This window comes from Euprymna scolopes, chromosome 11, assembly GCF_053919585.1.
Source record: "Euprymna scolopes isolate OS-2025 chromosome 11, ASM5391958v1, whole genome shotgun sequence".
Taxonomy (NCBI): Eukaryota; Metazoa; Mollusca; class Cephalopoda; order Sepiida; family Sepiolidae; genus Euprymna; species Euprymna scolopes.
The window spans coordinates 20,579,702-20,602,443 of NC_136492.1; the positions used below are offsets into that span (position 1 = coordinate 20,579,702).

Below are 22,742 nucleotides of genomic sequence, written 5' to 3' on the forward strand. Positions count from 1 at the left end.
ATCTGTTTTGTAGCGTCAAATCAATCACTTAATTATTATATCAAGCAGATTTTGTGTAACAAAACAGATACTGTCAAGAATTGTTAATGTCAATTGAATTAAAGGAATAAATTATAAGATGGTCAACATCATGAATTTTGGAATATAGTTTTTGTCATTAATTTAGTATATATATATATATATATATATATATATATATATATATATATATATATATATGACCCTAAATTGAGTTTAACCAGCTTCCTCAAAAGGATTAAGTTCTATGGGAGTATGAAATTCAGTTGCATGAACATCCCTATTATATTAGGTTTTTGCAGCTCTTGCAAGGAGGTGTCAATGTCCCCCTAAATACAGCATCTGATATTCTCAAATCAGTCACTATCTGGTACTGACCAGGCTCAACGTTGCTTAACTTTGGTAATGTAATGAGAACCAATGTGTCAATATGATTATGCTGTATCCACATGCATATATTGTATCAATAAAGATGAATCTGTTGTTTCACCATTATATCTTAATTTGATTCAGTTCGTGTCCTTTACATCTCTGCATTGTTCTGCCTCCTATCAACTCAAATTTCTTTTATATACACATAAACAATGCTTCAAGCAAACTACATTAACCTTTTATTATATTACTTTCTTATTTGTTTTTTTTTTTTTTCATTATTGCCCGATTATTTTTTACTTAAAAAGTTTCTTTTCGACTTCCGCTTTCTGTTGGTCTTCCCCTGTGAACTGAACTGTTTGCTTCAAATGTTCTACAGTTAAAAACTACAAAACAAAGACCCAGACAAAATAACACCCATACAAAAGTATTTTCTTGATCAACATTGCCACAGATGAAAAACATAAAATTTAGAAAAAAAAGACATTGATTCTTTGACCATAAACTAGTGAAAAATGGACGATTTCACTGATTTCAATGACAATAAAAGTGTCGGAAGTGTAGAACATTCATTTATCCTCATTTAATCCTGGACAACACTGGGTCTCCCCACTAGTTTCTTAATATTGTCCAGATTTACTCTTTAAATAGCGTATTATCTTTTATCTTTTATATAAAGGTAGTTGTCTGTGTGTATATAAAAAAACTACAAAACAAAGACCCACAAAGTTGATATCTTCTTGATCAGCATTATATACTTTTTCCACATCTGAATTCTCATCCATCTCCAATGTCTTACACACAAACTGGTCTCTCGACTGATTAGTAAGTCTACTGCATTTCTTATGTACCAGATGTTTACTATAAAAAATTGAATTGTACCAGAAATGATATGAGAATAGTACAAGGTATTATCTTTCATACAAAGCGTAGGTGTCTCTGTGTGTATATATGTCTAGTTAAAATCAAAACTACAAAACAAAGACCCACAAAGTTGGTAACTTCTTGATCAACATTATATACTTTCTCCACATCTGAGTTCTCATCCATCTTCACTGTCTTACACTTCTTAACTTATCTGTCATTCAAAACTCTTCGTCAAATCATTATGGTTTGTAACTGTTATTAATTATCCTCTGTTAATTAACAATTTTACTGAAAACCTACAAAACAAAGACCCACAAAGTTGGTATTTTCTTGATCAGCATTATATACTTTCTCCACATCTGAGTTCTCATCTATCTCCAATGTCTTACACGCAAACTGGTCATCCTCTCTCGACCTATTAGTAACTCCACTGCATTTCTTATGTACCCAATGTTTACACGTACCATAAAAAATGGAACTGTACCAGAAATGATATGAGAATAGTACAATGAATGTGTAATGTGAATCAGAGGTACAAATAGTGTATTATCTTTCATACAAAGCGTAGTATATCTAGCTAAAAGTCAGACCTACAAAACAAAGACCCACAAAGTTGGTATTTTCTTGATCAGCATTATATACTTTCTCCACATCTGAGTTCTCATCCATCTCCAATGTCTTACACTTTCTTACACATAAAATGACTTCCAAAGACAATAATAATAAATAGATGTACAAAATGTTAGCAAGAAAAGTCCGACAACTGTTAGTATTAATAATTCATGCGATGATGGTAATGCTTCAAACGTCGCTTACTCTTTTTCGAGTTCATCGTGCGTTTTTTCGGTTTTTGGTGATGGATTTTGTTGTTCTTCACTGAAATGAGAAAACCACAAGTAAATTTCAAAGGCTGATTGATAGCAATTTCATTTATTTTTTAATAAACTTTTTTCTTTTTTACACAGGTATTACGACTTATCAAGACCCGGAGGCCACTCGAGGATAAGGGTTAATGGGTATACATTAGTCAATGTGATTATAGCGTAGTAAACATAAGTAGTAGCAATTTTGTAAAATTGGATTACTTAGGGGGACAGTTCATCAAGAACTTGTTTACATTGGACTTGAAGACAATCAGATTGTAGTCAGCTGGAAAGCAGGCAATCGGAAGAGAGTTCTACAGGTGTGCAGTTCTAAGAAAGAAGCTTTGTTCATGGAATCTACATTTAGGTTTAGGCACAGATAAAGAGTGTGGGAAATTATTGATAGTGGTTTTGGCTAGACAGGTGTTTTTCATGAAAGTTTGGCAAGAGGGGGCCCATATGTTATCAACAAGGAAACATACCTGTACTGTACAGGTGTTATATGCGCTTGATATTTACAAGAATTAAAATATCTACACTATACAGGCTTTAGCTTGATATTTACAAGAATTAAAATATCTACACTATACAGGTTTTAGCTTGATATTTACAAGAATTAAAATATCTACACTATACAGGCTTTAGCTTGATATTCACAAAAGAAAAATATCTACATCGTACGGGTCTTACTTTGGTCTGTTCTTTGCAAAGACAAAATACCTACATTATACAGGTATTACTTTGGTTTAATATTGACAAGGAAGGTATCTACATTGTACGGATGTTATTTTGGCCTGTTTTTGTGTTACAAGAAAAAAAAAAAATTTACACTATATGTGTGTTACTTCGGCTTAATATTTACAAGGAAAAAATATCTGCAACCTACACGTCACATTATGTTCAATACAAATCTTTGCATCAAGCCATCATTGTAAAATTCAAAATGATATTTCCTTAGCCTATCATTATACATATTTCATGGAGACTAATTTTAAATTACATACGTTGTCATGTCACTTTCAGCATCAGAAGGATGACCATTTTCTTTATCATCAGAATTCTTAGTCTTCTTTGCTTCAGCTTTTTGCTCCTCCTTTGAAAAAAAGAAAACATTTTAGTAGTAGTAGTAGTAGTAGTAGTATCTTCCAAGGTGATTCCCTATCACCACTATTATTCATTATAGCTATGATGTACTTTAATAACATACTAAGAAAGTGCCAAACTGGATACAAATTCACTAATACAGATGAAAGAATCAACTACCTAATGTATATGGGCGACCTGAAACTGTTTGCAAAAAACAAAAAGGAACAGGATATACTAATAAACACTACTAGAATCTTCAGCCTGGACATCTGCAGGGAATTTGCCATGGAAATGTGCACCCCGCTGATCATGAGAAGGGAAAAACTGGAAGCAATGGAAGGCCTGGAACTCCCTAAACAAATGGAGATGAAGGCACTAGGATAATATGACAGTTACAAATATCTCGAGGTCCTTGAAGCAGATACTGTTAAAGCAACAGAAATGAAAGAGAAAATTGGAAAACAATACCTCAGAATGGCAAGAAAACTTCTTGAAACAATATAGTAGAAACCTAATAAAACATATGGGCAGTGTCACTAGTAAGATACTCCGAACCATTTATTGGGTGGACCAAAGAAGAACTTAACCAGAAGACCAGGAAACTCATGACTATGCATGTTGCACTACACCCAAAGGATGACACTGACCGACTCTACATGAAAAGGAAAGATGGAGGAAGGGGACTGGTTTATATGACACGAAAAAAGAATTAGACAGCTACATAACGCAAAACAGTGAAAGAACAATTATCACAGCAAGAGACATTGAAAGAAAGAATAAGACAAAAAGAGAAGAGACAAGGGATAAGATGAGAAAAGAAAAATGGGAAGAGAAACAGTTACATGGACGATTCATGAAGATGACAAAAGGCGAAACTAATGAAAACTCTTCAATATGATTACAAAAAGGAAACCTAAACAGAGAAACTGAATCCTTCATAACAGCTACACAGGAAAATGCTATCAGAACAAACCACATCCAAGCAAGGATCGACAAGACACAAGAAAACAGTAAATACAGACTCTATGGACAAAGAGATGAAACAATAAACCACATATTAAGCGATTGTACCAAATTAGCCCCAAAAGAATATAAGAATAGACATGATCAATTGGGGAAACCAATACACTGGGAATTATGCAAACAACTGCATCTTAAAAAGACTTACAAATGATACAAGCACAAACCTGCAGCAGTACTTAAAAACGAAAGTCACAGAATTCTAGCATCAGGCAAAGCCAAACTCTTTGCCAAGAACTTTTCAGCCAATTCTACCCTTTGCGACCAAAGCGCCAACCCCCAATATTTCCTCCTGTATCAGAAAACACACTATGTGATATACAAATATCTGTATGTGATGTTGCCAAGCTAATCCAAAACCTTGATTCCAGTAAAGCAACCAGCCCTGACGGTATTCCAATTATAGTACTCAAAAAACTTCAACCAGAACTAGCACCCATACTTACAAAACTGTTTAAACGTTGTCTTAAGGAGAATTGCTTCCCATCACCCTGGAAAATCTCATCAGTATGCCCTGTATTTAAGAATTCAGGTGATCGCTCATCCCCCTCTCAGTACATGCCAATAAGTCTCCTGTGCGTCATGAGTAAGTTGCTGGAATCTGTGTTAAATACAGAAGTAATCAACCATCTCGGCAAAAATAACCTTCTTAGTGACACACAATATGGTTTCTGTTCTGCTAGATCTACAGCAGATGTGCTTACAGTTATATCTCATAGGATTAGCGAATCTCTCGACAGAGGCAACCTTTCTAGGGAAATTGCTCTTGACATATCAAAGGCCTTTGATAGGGTATGGCATAAAGGTTTACTTCACAAGATCTCTAGCTATGGTATAGCTGGAAATGTCTTCTCAATTATTAAATCATTTCTTTCTGATAGGTTCATAAGAGTAGTAGTTGATGGGCAAAAATCAGAAGCTCACAGTATAAATGCTGGAGTCCCTCAGGGGTCCATCCTGGGCCCAACTCTTTTCCTGATCTACATTAATGATCTTCCAAATCACATCCTTACATCATTCGTAGACATTTTTGCTGACGACACTACCATCTATGGTAGCACATCTAAGACAGTAAACGACCAAGTTCTCTCCGATTCTCTCTCCTCTGATCTTGATCACGTTGTACAATGGGGAAAGGAGTGGCTGGTTACTTTTAATGCATCTAAAACCAAGCTTCTATCTTTATATCATCAACGTTCTGATCCCCATCTGGCATCAATTAAAATGAATGGCTCTCGTCTTGGGGAGGCCTCAAGTTTTGACAGGCTTCTGGGCTTGACCTTTACTTAACTTGACCTTGACCTTAAATGGAATGCGTACATCAAATCTGTTGTCAAGGCCGCTGGAAAAATGGTCGGATCCTTCTATCGATCCAGTAGATATCTCACTGCTGATGCAATTCTCTATCTATATAAGAGCCAGATACGTCCAAGGATGGAATACTGTTGCCACATATGGGCAGGAACTGCTATAAAAGACTTGTCTTGCCTTGATAGGGTTCAAAATAGACTTCGTTGCCTGGTGGGAGATGTCCCTTTCTCTTCGCTGCAACCTCTATCTCACAGAAGAGATATTGCAACCTTGTCTCTGCTTTATCGTTATTTTCATGGAAAGTGTTCTATGGTCCCCCCTCGCCAAACTTTCACAAGAAACACTAGACTAGCTGAAAACATTATCAATAATTTTCCACACTCTTTATCTGTGCCTAAACCTAAACATAGATTCCATGATCAAAGCTTCTTTCTTAGAACTGTACGCCTGTGGAATTGTCTTCCATTTCCCTGCTTTCCAGCTGTCTATAATATGGTTGTCTTCAAGTCCAATGTGAACAAGATTCTGATGAGTCGTTCCACTTAAGTTAACAAATTTACCGAACTTCCATTACTATCGATTACTATATTGTCCTTTTGACTACTCTACATTCTTTAACCCTTATCCTTGAGTGGCTTATATGACTATACTTGGATGTCTTCAAGTCCAGCATAAACAAATTCCTGATGAATCGCCCCCTTAAGTAAGTCACTTTATCAAATCTCCAATACTAACGATTACTATGACACTATCCCATTGATTACTGTACATGCAATAACCCTTATCCCAAGTGGCTTCTGGGCCTTGATAAGTGGTGACCTCCATGTAAAAAAAAAAGTCTCCCCAGATTTTCAGTACTCTCCACCTCTTTCAACACCTTCTCCGAATATATTTGCATTATCAAAGCAGCTGCTTACCATCAATTTTTTTATTTAATTTGGCTAGCAGTAAGCCTCCCCAATGTCCCTGTCCTCTTTGCACTCAACCAATGGAGGTTAGAATTAATGCTCTCTCCTCTGTCTTTCAGTCTCCTCGACTCTACAATTATATATATTTTTTTTTTGAAGGGGGTGTTCCTCTAGCTTTTTCTTTTACTCTTGTTACAGTTTTTATATGACCCTCTAGCATATTATGATTATCTAAATATTAATTTACTTGTCCAACGTCCGGTGTCACAAAAATCATCATCATCGCAAACATTAATTAATGAGGAATTACCTCCCTTTATAGTCGTTCTTTATTAGTTAAAAATCATTAAAACCTCCTCCCAACATGACTGGTTTTTTTTTTTTATTATAAAATGAAATAGTCAATTTGAAACTGTAAACAAACAGCCATGTTATTTTTTATTTTATTTTAATTTTTGGAGAGGAAATGCCCAATAAATAATAATAATAATGGTAATAAATAATAATAATCATTGTGTAGAGTGTTCAGGTGCACTAAAGCTTATGAGTTCATCCGAGCACATTCCATTGAAGTATTTATAGAACAATTGTGGTAATGGCACAGGCTGGAGCTTAGTAGATGGTGTGGTGCCTATTAGATTAGAAGCTTAGTTTTGAACCTTGTCTAAGAGGAAGAGACTATTGTTTGGTGTACTAGCCAAGATGTGGCAATAATACTCTATGTATGGGCCGAATAGTGATGTGAAAGGTCACTATGCAGCAGGACGCGTCTTATATATCTTGGTACACAGCATCATATGTGAAAGGTCGATCCAGTGTTACTTCACTGGGTGTTGCGTCAATCTTCAATAGAGGTTGGGTATTCTCTTGTTCACTTCTCAAACCAAGGGTTGATATACCATCTGTTCTGTAGCACCGGTTGTTTGCTGAAAATTTAGCAACTCAAAGATGTCACCATGCAGGCGACAAGAGAAAGATCAGCTTCAAAAAAACACACTTCGGGGTTTTTTCTACACTAATTATTAAAGTCCAAAAACAACATAATATTTACAAATTCTTTTTGACAGTATCTTCATAAATTCCTTTCAGCAGTCTTATTGCATGAAATTTTTTCCTCAATTGATGGGTGGCGATGGGTAACAGGCAGTGGGGGAGGGTGGCGAACTTAGCTTGGTGATTCAAAACCCAAAAACTTCAACTGGACTGACTTCAACTGATCCTCACTCATTTTTAGTTAGATGGGCATTTTGTTTAATAGAAGCCACCGTCTAATCTCTTCATTTGCTTACGCTCATGCAACTCCGAGTTGCATGAAGCTTGACATAGATCTCAGTTAAATTCCAAGTGTTACCATTACTATGCGCCAAAGTAACTTCAGTGTAAATTGGAATTTGTTTTCTTTAAGATTAACATTCAATTTAAGGCCTCTCGAATCATAAAGGGTGAACATTTTTTCAATAATTAGTATATACGTGTTTACTTCTGAATTTTGCTCATGCAACAGCTTTTATAATAAGGGGTGGTGTGGAGCCCAAGAGATGGTGAGACCCTCTTCAGCCAATTATCTCACTTCATCCCTCAATGGGGCCTCCCCTGGTTGGTTCGTTGATCAACATATCCCTGCATATTAATTAGGGACCTTTCCCAAAAGAATTACGGGATTCATTTTTCTGCACTTGATTTCAGGGTCAATACTTTGACCTCTAGGCCACATCTGGCCTTAGACGAAGACAAAACATAACTTAATTTATTGCAGACTATTATCCTCATCTTTTTAGTTGTTGTTGTTTCACAACGTTTCAGTCAACTATTCCTCTGACCTTTGTCAGGTGGTAACCGTGACGGGATAGGAACCACGAATCTCCTAACTGCATTCTCAGAAATTACTGCCTTCCATAACTGTTTTCGTCTCACCACGTTTTGGCCAAGTAAGCCTCTGGCCGGCTTTGGGTAGGATTGAAACTGCTATCTTCAAACAATGCTCACCTGGAACTGTAGATATTCAACGTCTCTATCCACTGTGCCACGGGCCCCAAAGGGTGATCAAGATTGGATTTTTTGGACTTGTAAATCCATGTTTATTTATTATCTGATCTTCCATGGTCGGGTCCATACTGAATGGTCAAAACGTGGTGAGATGACAACAACTACGGATGGCAGTAATCACTGAGAATGTAGCTAGGAGATTCAGTGTTCCTATCCCGTCATGGTTACCACCTGACAAAGGCCAGAGGAATAGTTGGCCGAAACGTTGTGAAAAAACAATTAAAAAGATGAGGATAATAGTTTGCAATAAAATAAATTGATATAAATAATACTCATCTCAATTGGTCCTGGATATGACCTTAAACTATATCCAGTGGTGAGGCTCCAGCTTGCGGGTTTTGGGGAGTGTGGAGCCACCCTTTAATTGGCATTGCTCCCAGATCCACTCTGACCCGGAGTGGTAGTACCTGTTAGAGTCTCAACTATGTGTTAAATAGAAACCGACTTGAAAAAAAATATATATATATATATATCTATTAAAAAATTTTTCTTCAAAATCTTTGGATTCGGCATTAAATAACCTGAAAAGGGTTGATATGCCGTAAAACAAAAACAACCAACCAACCAACCTCATCTCAATGAATTCCAATTAAATAATATATAAAGCATAACTTGTTTTGACTTTGCAATTTTCTAAATCTGCGATCAGCAAATCATTGCATCATCATTAAATTTTAACTCCTTTTCGTATTTGATATATTAGAACCCCATCAGGTCATCCACTGTTGTCCGAGGGAGCTTATATAACAAAAGCTTCAGTTAAGTGCCAATTTCACCCTTTAATGTGGCTTTATAGAGATAAAGGATACCGGTAAGTGATATTAACTATGAGGGGTCGGCCTTTTGTGAAGAGAACAAAATATATGTCTGATTTTGTTGACAGTTGCTGTAAAGCCCGAATTGGAGATGTCTGCATGTTTAGCACCAATCTGAGTAGAAAGAGTTTGGTCAGGTTATTGAAAACAAAATAATGTTTTGGACGATGTAACCAAAAATGTTGACTTTTTTGCAGAATTTGTAAGCATGTCTGCGAAATGAGATCCAAAACATTTTGACTAGTGTGAAAAATATATTTTTTTTTAAATGTAAAGAAAAGAAAGAACAACAAAAACAAGGCAGTTTTTAATTTTTGAGATGAGGTATGAATGGTTGTATTATTTAGATTAATTGGACACTTGTTCTCATCTTGAATGTTATCCGCACAACGTTTTGGTCGAGTAACCTCTGACCTTTGTCAGGTTTAAAAGTCATTATTCTGCCAAAGCATGACAACTTTTACATCGACTGAAACGTTGTGCAAATAACACTCAAGATCTGAACAATTATCCAATTAATCTAAATCAGGGGTTCTCAACCGGGGTCCACATGGACCTGAGGGGTTCATGGAATATTTCTGGGGGTCCACAGGCAAAACATAACAAAATGCGGGTCTGCAACGATATTTTGGTGGCCCATGAAGAAAACCAACTCAGAATAGTTTTTATTATTAAAAATTTAATTTCTACTGTAATTTTGTATAGTTTTTTTTTTTAATCATTCAAGTTATTTTAATTACAATATTTCTATTTTTTAGTTTTACCCCATTAAATTAGTTTTCATTTAAAAATAAAGCTAAATTATATTTCTTTGATTATTAAAACCTTAAAATTTATATTAGTGAAAAATAGATTGTCTTATGACCAATAGTTATGAAGGGTTCCAAGATAAAAAGAAGGGAAAAGGGGTCCATGAGTAAAAAAAGGTTGAGAACCACTGATCTAAATAAAGCACACAGAGAAAGAAAGGAAAGCGCTAAATCACACTTTCATTAACAGAATTTATTTCCAAGTACTTCTTATCTGTAAACACGATACCAAGAGACTGATTCCATGTTAATAACAACCTAGTTGTATCAAGTCTAATTCCAACAAATAAGTACATTCCTCTTAAGTAGCCGAATTCTTCCCTTTATATCCATTGTTTCTAATCCTCTATTATTATTGTTAATCATAGAACAGAAAGTTTAAATCACCCATATCCTAAAGGCCAGTTGTCTGTCTGTATGTGTGTTTTTATGTCCAGCTAAAATTGAAACACTACAAAGCAAACACCCACAAAGTTGGCATATTCTTGATCAGTGGTGTTCTGCATAAATAATATCTAAAATTTAAAAAGAAATAATTCATTCTCTGTGGGAATCAACTGTGCCAGGTTTGATCGGGGGAGTCAGTGTTATCGTGTACGAATTTTTAAAAAATGCCGATTTATTACTCGAGGAATCTATTATATATATATATATATATATATATATATATATATATACAGAATATTCAGTGTAGCTTAACCGCCATATATATTTTATAAATTACTATATATATATATATATATATATATATATACCCTTATAATGCAAACAAAGCAGTTTTATTAAAAAGGAAAAACAAAAACAAGTTTCTCACCCTTTCTTTCAAATACTCTTTTTGTTGCTCGATGATTTTTCTTTCATTTGACTTTAAATCCTGTTGATAAAAAGAATACAAGAAGATTAAATTATTGCATTTTTTAAATGATCATTGGATTATTTGGATTATAATTCTCATCTTGGGTGTCATTCTCAAAGTGTTTCAGTTGATGCGACCTCCGACCTTTACATGTGTTATTTTATTGAACTTGGGAAGTAGTTTGTTTTTTAACTGAAGATAAAATGTTATTCAATTATTAATGTAACCAACGTTTTATAAAAAAAACAAACTAGTTTTTATTTTTAAGATAATAGTGAAAAATGTCTCCATTTTATTAAACTTCCAGACAATAATAACTTTTTTCTTTTTAATCAAAATGAAATAGATAATATGCATGCAATGAACATGGGGTAAAGATTAAAAGGAAGAAATTGCAAATCAGAACCAAATATCGATCTGTCAGATGCAATGCTAAAGTTTAAAATCCGGTTGACTTAATCTATCATATGAAGAGCAGTTCTCTGTCTGTGTATGTTTGTATGTCCAAGTTAAACTTCAAAAAAAGCTAGATTTTATTTTTAAGACAATTGTGGAAAATGTCTTCATTTTACTAATCTTCCAGACAAGAATAACTTGTATTATTTGTATTACTATTCACATCTTGGGTGTTATTCTCACAATGAATAATCTGAATTATACAGAGATTAAGCTTTTATAAAATAAAAATATTTGATGCTCTATTTTATATCATTTGTGTGATAATGTAAATGCTGAAGTTTAAATATATTTTTGCTGTGTTGTTTTTTGAATATATATGAGATTAATATAATTTTTTTTAATACTAGGGAGTCACAACTTATCAAGGCCCAAAGGCTAGTTAACATCTCTCCTATGAGAAAGTGGCTATAGGGGGAAAAAGAGGACATCTCCCATTAGATTTCAAATTTGATTTTGTATGATAACAAAGAAACGATAAAGAGATCAACTTTACTTTATATATCAGATGTTGCTATTATTTATTTTTATTTTAAATTTTATTTTGATATCTTCATTTTTATATTTTTAAAAAATTTAATCAAGTTATGTTAAGTAAATATTTTGTTTACTTGCAAAGCAAGAATCCTTTCTGATTTTTCTATTTCCTTCCCATCGAGATACTGAAAAACAAAAACAAAAAAATAATGATGCAATGAAATAAAAATCATGTATGCAAATTTAACTTTATGAGCAAAGAAAAGGCAGCTTAATTTTGATAATTGAACATAAAATATAATAAAGCATAGTTGTCTGTGTGTATGTGTATATTCGGATAGAACTGAAAACAACAAGACATGCACCATAAATTAGGTATTTTTTTTTTTTACAAGGTGGTCATCACTTATCAAGGTCCGGAAGCCACTCGGGAATAAGGGTTATTGTGTGTACAGTATGTTAATGTTGAGATTTAATAAAGTGTCTACTTATGGGGGCGGTTCATCAGGAATTTATTTATGTTGGACTTGAAGATATCCAAGCTGTAGTCAGGTAGGAAACAGACAGACGGAACAGAGTTCCATAGGCGTGCACTTCTAAGAAAGAAGCTTTGTTCATGGTATCTACGTTTTGATTTTGGCACAGATTGGCATTGCCTTGGATGAATAATGTCTAAGATTTAAAACAATATTCATTCTTTGTGAGTCAACTGGCTCAGGTCTCGTCAGTAAGTCAGATTTTTAGCCATTTCCAATGTTACCTATTGTATGATGGAGAAGTGGATGAATGATACATGTGTGGTAGATTAGAAATCGATGTGCAAAACGAACAAGCTTATATTAGCTTGTTTTTTTTTTAACTATAAACTATTATTATTAACTAGTTTTTTATTTCTTTCTTTAGTTCAGTTTATCTGTGCCTAAACCTAAACAAAGCTTTTTTCTTAGAACTGCACACCTCTGGAACTGTCTTCCGTTTGCCTGCTTTCCAGCTGACTACAATATGGTCGTCTTCAAGTCCAACGTAAACAAGTTCTTGATGAGCCGTTCCCCTTAATTAATCCAATTTTACCAAATTTACACTTCTAACGATTACTATGATATTGTCCTTTTGACCACAGTACACTTTTTAACCCTTATCCTCGAGTGGCCTCTGGGCCTTAATAAGTGGTGATATTTTTGTAAAAAAAAGTTTACGCTTTCTTTTTCTTTCCTTTTCACTGCTTTCATCGTCAGATTTTGACATCAAGATGAGATTCAAATGAATTGCAAAGTGATTTTGACAAATGCTAAAACGCAAATGGCTTTAATTGCTACCTTTTTTCTTTCTCTGCTTCATTGGGATACGCTCTTTTCATTAAATCGGTTTTCGTCTCACACATCAATTTCTAATCTATAAATTGATAATACATCTATGAAATAAAATACAGGAAATATCTCTTAAAAAATTAATTGTGTTTTTGCAGTTGTATTAAAAGGCCAACAAAAGTTAAAATGTATCCATTTAACATTGGAAGAGATGGCTCTCCTGAATGCGTTTGATTCAAAACAAAGAAAAAGTCCCTTATGAATGGCAACCACTAGTCAATTGGAGGCACATTTATCTTTTCATTAAACTAAAATTACATTAAAATAAAAGATGCTAATAGGGACATGTTTATAATGTGTTTTCCCCCTATTTTTTTTTTTAACAAACAAGGCATGGTTATTGAAAAAAGTGCAAACAAATGAACAGATGAAAGATTTGAGGGCAATTTTACTCTTATAATGCCTCCCTAGGGGCACAACCAGAGTTACCACGGAAAATTTGTTCTGGCAAAATTTACTTTCACCATGACTAATGTCTGTGCTAAATTTAAAAAAAAAAAAACCCAAGGCATGTTTATTGAGAAAAGTGCAAACAAATGAACGGACAAACAATTTTGAGGCAATTTTACCCCTATAATACCCCCTAGGGAGGCAATCAGAGTTATCCCAGAAAATCCTTTCTGGCAAAAATTTGCTTTCACCATGACTAATGTTTGCAAAATTTCAAAAACATCCAAGGCATAGTTATTGAGAAAAGAGTGACAAACAGAAGTGAATTACTAGGTCCTCCTTTGTTGGGGGACCAATTATACAATCACTCCTGTAGTTAAATTTTGGGACATGGAATTTTTTGGTTAAATATACTTTCCCCAGCGACACCGGGACACAGGTCTTGCTAGTAATGGATAGACTGCAATACTGAATTAATCAGACTCACACTATGTATGTTTTATTTTTTTATCAACATCATCCAAAGACAGAAAACTTGATTAACTATACTTTGCTGGGCAAAGCCGGAACACAAGTCTTGCTAAACTGCAATACAGAATTTATGCTTTATTTTGTATCAACGTCATCCAAAGACAGAACAACTTACCTTAAGATTTGGCAACGTAGCAATGACATAGTCTCTGTAGCCTTCAAATTGTGAACAGGGATTCCCAGTTAAATATCTGTGAATTATAAGAATAATTTTGACACTATTTAATAACTTTAAAATATTTCTATCTCTACTTAAAAGACACTTCACGTGTGTGTGTGTGTGTGTGTGTGTGTGTGTGTGTGTGTGTGTGTGTGTGTGTGTGTGTGTGTATCTTTGTTCCATATGGACTAAGAAATGATTGGGCCGATTTTTTTGAAATTTCACACAAATGTACTTTATGTGTCTGAGAGTGTTCTTAGATAAGTTTTGTATCAGAATGCATATGATAAGTATTGAAAATCGATAATCGAAAATATCCAATCAAAGAAGGAACCCTTATACAGCCTAACATCACAAGTACATTTGAGAAGTTTCTAAGAATAATTTTTGCACTATTAAATAAATTTTAAATAACTTATATAAAGACTTTGTCCATGCATCAGTCACAATTTTAAAAACTAGAATTCCCAAATTAATCATCCATCTTGTTCCTAAATTGGTTCACCCATCCGGTACTGACCAGGCTCAACGTTGCTTAACTTTAATGATCTAGCGAGAACCAGTGTGTCAGTGTGATTATGCCATTCAGCAAGGATAACTACGAGAATATTACTCAATTACAGTAACTAAGACTATTCAGCTACTTCAAACAAATATCCCTTTCGCAGGAAATATTAATGATGATGGTGATGCGGGGTTGATAACCATTTGTGAAATAACATGGTCTTTGTAGCTGCACTAGGAGAAATACACTGTTGCTTACAAAAAATGCCTGAAGAGCTTTGTCAGTATTTTTCTGTAAGCGTGCCTCAAGCAATGAACAATAAACTAACCCCCTTCTCAAAGACAGAAGGTAACGCTTGGGAGAACTGAAGAGAACCATACCTTAGAATAAATTGGATGAAAACGCTTTTGTACAGATGATCGAATATAATTATTTATATATTTTAACTAGCAAGGCTACCTGCCATTGCCCAGGACCATATAAAACAAAGAGAAGAAATGACGTTTCGTTTGAATATACCTGCTATTCATAGCATATTGATGACTACCTATAATTTTCTATCACATTATTATTATTATTTTTCATATTTGTGTCTTATCACTCATAAAGACCACTTTACTTCACTTTTCGACTCGTGTTCAATGAGAGGTTCTGTAACAGAGCGCCTATGAACGCATGGGAAAATATCAGCAGCAGCTGTAAGATAGCTGGCTTGCGAGGACATTAGCAAAGCCATGTATATTTTCTTGTACATAAACAGTATAACAAAACACTGTCACATTTTTTTCCCCAGGCGACATAGTCTTTGAACATATCTGCTCTATCCAGAATATTGAGCACTTTGGATTGACTGACTTATACTCGTTATATATTCCTATTTTGACTTGCGTGCAACACCATGTACTTTGGTATGCAGTATAATTAAAAAGGCAGTCTTTCTTCTGGTCAATGCTGCATTTAAACACACCTGCTCTATCTAGGAAACTGGGCACTCTTGGATTACTCTATACTAATTATCAGATAATTTACTTCATAATTATGATATGGTATGGTATTATTACTGTTATAAATCCTGGGTAACACTGAGAAAATTATCATGTATAAAATTGCATAACAAAACAGAGTGATGTTTTTTTTTTTCTTGGTGCTGTAGTTATTAAACATACCTGCTCTATCTAAAATATTGATCACTTTAGATTGACTAACGTATACTCTTTACCTGATATGATACTTAATTATTACATGTATGTGTAACAATGCTATATAGTTGGTTTATATAATTTTTTGGCTGCAGTTTTATCAAATGCGTGCCAACTGTTATTCTTTAGCAGCGGTTTTTGAAATCGAACAGACAACTTATTAAGTCGATAATGTATTTGAAAGGGAAGTGACTCTTTGACCTTTGTTGTCTTGCTTGAGATAATGTACATTTTGGGAAGCAGAGTTATGTACCTTTGCATTCAGCTAGCCTGCATATTGGGATAACAATATTCAAATAAACATGTTGCTCAATGGTTACAATTAATTACATCTGCATTACTAAGTAATTCGGTCCTTTACAATTTACTAAGTAATTCGGTCCTTTACAATTCAATTTTTTCTTGGTGCTGCAGTTATTAAACATACCTGCTCTATCTAAAATATTGAGCACTTTGGATTGACTATTATTAAGTCGATAAACTTATTTACAATGCAACTGATAGCACATGACAAGAGAGAGATTGGTTGGTATGTGGGTTTGGTGGTGTGATGTCGGGGCGGGGCGACGGTGGAAATGTCATTCACTGTTTGCTGAATCAACTCTCTCTCTGACTGACTTGTATCTGTTTTCTTATGTCTTTTATTGACATCAATTCAACATTCCTTAATCGGAATTGTAACATGGTCGTTACTGTTCAAACGTCTCTCAGAACCTCACACTGTCCAGCACCATCGAAAAGGAACAAACAAACAATAAATAAATCCAGGTCACCATTTTTCTTTTTTAACATAAGCATTTATCACCAATACTCTCCCATCTCGACACCACTTAAAAAGTCTCTTTCTGCCACATGTCCATCTAACCTAATTCGTGTTTCTCTTCTGACCACACACTGGCAACAGCTGACCCATTCTCGCCTTTATTTTACACGTCCATCTTCTTCGGCGTCGACTTTGTTTCTTTTCAACCACATGATATCCTTTTTATTCTTTTTCTTCGCGCGCCAGCTCGTGCACACTTTCTAATTTGCATATGTGTGTTTTTCAGCTACTGCTGCTAATATTCTCACAAGTCAGCTATTTCACAGCTGTTGCTGATATTTTCCCATGCGCTCTGTTACAAAATGTCTCATTGGACACTAGTCGAAAGGTGAAGTAAAGTGGTCTTTGTGAGTGGTAAGACACAAATATGAAAAATAAATTTAGAACTGAAAAAGAATTACTTAGTTGGTTGGTTGGTTGGTTGGTTGTTTTTGTTTTATGGCATATCAACCCTTTTCAGGTTATTTAATGCCGAATCCAGTGATTTTGGAGAACAATTTTTTAATAGAGTATATTTGTTTTTTTAAGTCGGTTTCTATTTAACCCATAGTTGGGACCCTAACAGGTACTACCAAGTCTGGGTCAGAGTGGAACTGGGAGCAATGGCAATTAAAGAGTGGCTCCACATTCCCCAAAGCCTGCAAGCTGGGGCCTCACCATTGGATATAGTTTAAGGTCATATCCAGGACCGAATTACTTAGTAATGCAGATGTGATTAATTGTAATCATTGAGCAACATGTTCATTTGAATATTGTTATCCCAATATGCAGGCTAGCTTAATGCAAAGGTACATAACTCTGCTTCCCAAAATGTACATTATCTCAAGCAAGACAACAAAGGTCAAGTGTCACTTCCCTTTCAAATACAAAACGTTTAATCATTATCCTTAGGCAGAAATCTACTTTCATTTAACAATTCATATATTATACATATTGGATGCCGAGGCTTACTTACAATTCCCTGAAATGATACAGATTTCTCAGGCATTTGATGCTGGTCAGTTCACCAATGAAATTTACTGTGAGATCAAGTTTTCGAAGAGATTCACAACCTGAAAATAAAATAACCAGATATGAATTAAAAAAGAGAAGTGGTTCCAGTTCCATACATCACCACATTGCACATATATGCCTGATAAACTCTATCAGGCATATATGTGCAATGTGGTGATGTATGGAACTGGAACCACGAGGGTCGAGCATTACATAGAAAGAAACGATATAAGAATAAGACAATGCAAGAATTAAAGACAGGTTTAGATCTGATGATACCAGATGCAAATGCGTAAAAAACAGGAGACTTTGTTGGTTTGTTCACATTTAAAATCTGGAAGAGAGTGATAAGGATAGATTTGAAAGTAAAAGGTATAATTAAAGATCCAACCAGATAGGTTAGCTTGGAAACCAATTCCTGTAAATCGTCCTACACATGCCAGTAAGTAAAACAGACGTTAAAATAATGATGATGATCATGATGATGATCGTGACGACGACGGCAATGACGATGATGATCATTATGATGATGATGATGACCACAACGACGATGATGATGATGATGATGATGACAATGATGATGACGGCAACAATGATGACCACAATGACGACGATGATGACGACGATGACAATGATGATGATGATCATGACCACAATGATGATGACCACAATGATGATTATGACGATGATGATAATGATGATGATGACAACGATGATGATGATGATGATGATGATGATGATGATGATGATGACGATGACGACGATGATGATGATGATGATGATGGTGGTAATTATGTTGATAACAATGATAATGATGAAAGAATGGATGACAATTCTTTGGTTAGTAGATAGAGAACAGTTGTATTGGCAGAGTAAGGCCAAGGAAAACTATATCGAACCGAAGAATCATTCACCCTAGGCAGATTGAACCAGTTTTCTCCAAAGAAGGAAGTTTCACGGGAACATCAAATTCACATGCGGTCCCAAATCATTTGCATATCCTGGTCAGGAAAGATGATATTAGTTTGTTTTTTTTTCACTTCCTGCAAAGAGATGTCAACTTCCTCTCACATACAGCACCTGATATTCTCAAATGGTCACCCATCTGGTATTGACCAGACTCAACATTGCTTAACTTCAATAGATCTAATGAGAATCGGTGTGTTAACGTGTATGCTGTATACAAGAAAAAAATTAGAGAAATTGATTAGGAATGATTTGGAACAAAGAAGGATAAATAAAGACCTGGCCAGAGATTGGTTAGTTTAGAAATCAATTTTAGCACCAGCATATAATATAGATGCTAAACCAATGATGATGATGATGATGCACAGGAGGAGAGGGAAAAGGGGAGGAGTAGAAAGAGGAAGAAATATGGATACTAAGACACGAACAAGGTTTACTATTTAATAATTTAAAAAAAAAACTATTTTTTGAAACGTGTGTTTAAAACAAACCTTCAAGATTTTCAATCTTTTCGACGTTATTCAAGGCCAGATTTAGATAATCCAGTTTCTTGAGACGGCTCACATTTTCTGCAAAAAAAAAAAAATGGCTTAGATTAATCTTGATTTGATTGTGTTGAGGATAATGACATGAATGTTTTTATCCTCTCTACATCAGGGCGAATTATTTGGAATACATAACTATCTCTATTATTACATAAAAAGAAACTTTGTGTGTGTGTGTGAGTGAGAGAGAGAGAGAGAGAGAGAGAGAGAGTTTGTTCCCTATGGACTCGGAAACGGCTGGGCTGATTTTTTAAAATTTCACACGTTTAAAGAGAAATTTTATCACCGTACAAGCAGGAAGGCTCAGGTTATAAAATCATTGTAAATGACAGGCAGGGGCACGTTCGAAAAAATGTTCAAATTTACGACATAAATGAACCATGATACTTGACTTTCAAGCGTTTAACTTTAATTCCAGTAATTATGTATCTGAAAGTGTTCTTACATAGGTTTTGTATCAGAATGTGTCTGATCGAAAATCGATAATTGAAAAAATCTGATTAAAGAACTAAGTCTTTGCTTGCTTTCCAACTGACTATAATATGGTCGTCTTCAAGTCCAACGTAAACAAGTTTCTGATGAACCGTTCCCCTTAAGTATCCAATTTACCAAATTTCCACTACTAACAATTGTTACAACATTGTACTATTGACCACTGTACAACTGTATATGTATAAGGGTTAATACAGTTGTATTAACCCTTATCCTCGAGTGGCCTACGGGCCTTGATAAGTGGTGACTCCTTTGTAAAAAAAAAAAAAGTCATTTTGACCAAAGTTAACATATCTACACAACCTAAAATCACAAGTGCGTTTGAAAAGTTTTCTCACCGCACAAGTAGAGAGGTTCAACCTATAAAATCGATTGTAGATTCTTTTATAAGACAGGGGTGCGTTCGAAATAAATGTTTTTTTTTAGAGTACAACTGAGCCATGATTCTTGAATTTTGTATGTTTAACTTAAATTCAAGTGATTATGCGAAAATAATTTCATACAATCAACAGTAGGCTCTTTGATAAGACAGTGGCACGTTCAAAATGAATGTTTCTATTTAGAATACAATTGAACCATAATACTTGACTTTGCATTTTAAACTTTAATGCAAGCCATCATATATAATAATAATTTTATTAAATCAACAGTAGATTCTCTACAGTGCAATGTAGACTACAATGTATTGTAGACTAAGTCACTGCAAGAAGGCATGTGAAACTTCCTCCCGGTACATTGCGGAGGAGTATCCCTGTTAAAATGCTTTTGACTTTTAATGGAGTATGCCACCAATGATTTCGGCGATGGTTTTTATAACCACAAGTTATAATAACCAACCAATCAGAAGTTACTATAAAAATTGTCGAATTTTGGATTCAATCAGTTCGTCATCATTTTTGTCATGAACCTGCATTTGATTCTTCGCCGCCATTTTTGTTACTAGGAATTACTTAACACTCAAGATCGGAACTGCACTGATTCTTCAGCGCCATCTTTGTTCAACATAATGTCTCAACACCTAACAATCCCTAATTAGAGCAGGCAATCAATCGATTTGATTGAAAAATGTGTGATTTCACAGATTTTGATGACAACAAAAATATGGCAGTGTGAAACATTTGTTGATCCTCATTCAATCCTGGACAACGTCAGATTTCCTTTATAGTATTTTATATTTGCGTCTTAGCATTTACATGTTCAGGTTTCTTTCTGAGACACTCGGCTGCTGAGACAATAGTTAATAAAGATCAAGAAACAATTCAATTAATATTTATACACATTCATTTTAACATACACCGTAATAGGGATATATAAATGTGCTTAATTTCCTCCCACCCTAGACGATGAACGCACTGGCCTGCAAAAAAAATAAAAATGCCTAGACAGCCCTATCGACATTCCCAGGTGGAGACACCTTAGATGATTACCAATCAACTAACCACTTCTCAAATGGTGAGAATGCAAAGCATGGTAGGGTGGACCTAGAACTGTATATGACCATACCTCATGTTGCAATATTTTTGATATATCTAAGAGGGTAGATATTTGATTGCTCCCCACCAAGGCAATGTATGACACAAGGTCAAGAAAGTGGGAGATAGGCAAGCTCCCTTAAAGGAGAAGCACTCTTGCCTCAACAAAAATTGCCTGGGCATCCCTGTTGGCATTCTCCAGTCGGGACGCCTCAGGCGACAAGCAATAAACTTGCCTCACCCGAAAGCTGGGTGGCAAGGCCTGGGAGGGTGGACCTCCTAGGTGATACCCAAGCGGTTTACTTCAGTCCGACAGGTACAGGGCCGGTTTCCAGCCCAGCACCTGTCGAGCTGAGTATCAAGAACAGATCCTTGACAAGTACTCTACCCAGTCTCCCTGTAGCCGAAGCCGCTAGGAGACACATCCTCACCATTCATAATGGGGTTATCTAAGAGGGTATGATTCCAAAATATAGGAAGGTTCTATTTTTAGACAGGAGTTTTAAGAACTAAGTAAATGGAGCCGCTTTCTGCTAACAATCAGAAACGGGAATCACTTCATAAAACATGCTGGATATTTTAGAATTCTACATATACTTTTTTGTTTTCACACGAAAAGGAACTCTATTCTCAGTCTCAGGACTTCTATCGTTTGGCTACCCACCAGAAACTATTTTCCGACTCAGGAGACATTACAGATGTCATTAATATGATGGAAGACACATTATTAAAGTTGTGAAAGTTATGTAAAGATGACCAGTCACTTGGTGCACATCTAAGGGCCTCTGAAACTGAGGTGGAAAATAGGATTAATCCAGGTTGATATTCCCCATGCAAATTGGACCATGTCTAACTGGATTGAAATCCAAGTTCCAAAAAGAAGAAAGAATATATATATATAAATTCACACTTGAAATATTTTTAGTTTTCAGAAAAAGAAAGTGCATTATTGAGGAAGATAACTTGAATATGGTTCAACTGATAACTTCTGAAATATTCTGAACCAGAAGATGAAACATACAAAGACATTTTTTTTAAATTCAAGTTGTTGCGAATTTTTAATTGCCCTTTAAATACTCTCCGGAATATTTTTTTTGTTTTCATTTTCGGAAGACTGATATTAGCGAAAAGGGAAGACAATCCAAAATTAATACTTTTTTGAAAAACTATTTTAAAAATGACTGTTTCAATTCTTAAAACTTTTATTCTATTTAATTAAACAAAAAATAAAAAATTATATGAAAAATACATGTTCATCTATGTTACCACACTGAAATAATAACGTTATTATTTAGAAACCAATTCTTAACATGGTGAAGGAGGGATAGTTTGTAATTATTCTCTATTTTCACCTAACAATTTAATAAACAAAAATATCGTAAAAATTGAATTTAA

The 22,742-nt window shown here is 34.8% G+C and overlaps 1 protein-coding gene across 2 annotated transcripts in view; it reads right to left on the bottom strand.

Annotated features, from left to right (window-relative positions):
- Positions 1-22,742, bottom strand: part of LOC145287797 (dynein axonemal assembly factor 11-like) — a 76,533-nt gene that overhangs the window by 40,575 nt on the left and 13,216 nt on the right. For both annotated transcript variants that reach the window (XM_080135639.1, XM_080135640.1), the window contains exons 4-10: positions 19,330-19,407; positions 17,835-17,931; positions 14,308-14,383; positions 12,039-12,089; positions 10,930-10,989; positions 3,125-3,213; positions 2,074-2,133 (exon numbers count right to left, since the gene is read on the bottom strand). In XM_080135639.1, coding sequence (XP_079991765.1) covers positions 2,074-2,133; positions 3,125-3,213; positions 10,930-10,989; positions 12,039-12,089; positions 14,308-14,383; positions 17,835-17,931; positions 19,330-19,407 — 511 coding nt within the window. The remainder of the gene's footprint in view (positions 1-2,073; positions 2,134-3,124; positions 3,214-10,929; positions 10,990-12,038; positions 12,090-14,307; positions 14,384-17,834; positions 17,932-19,329; positions 19,408-22,742) is intronic.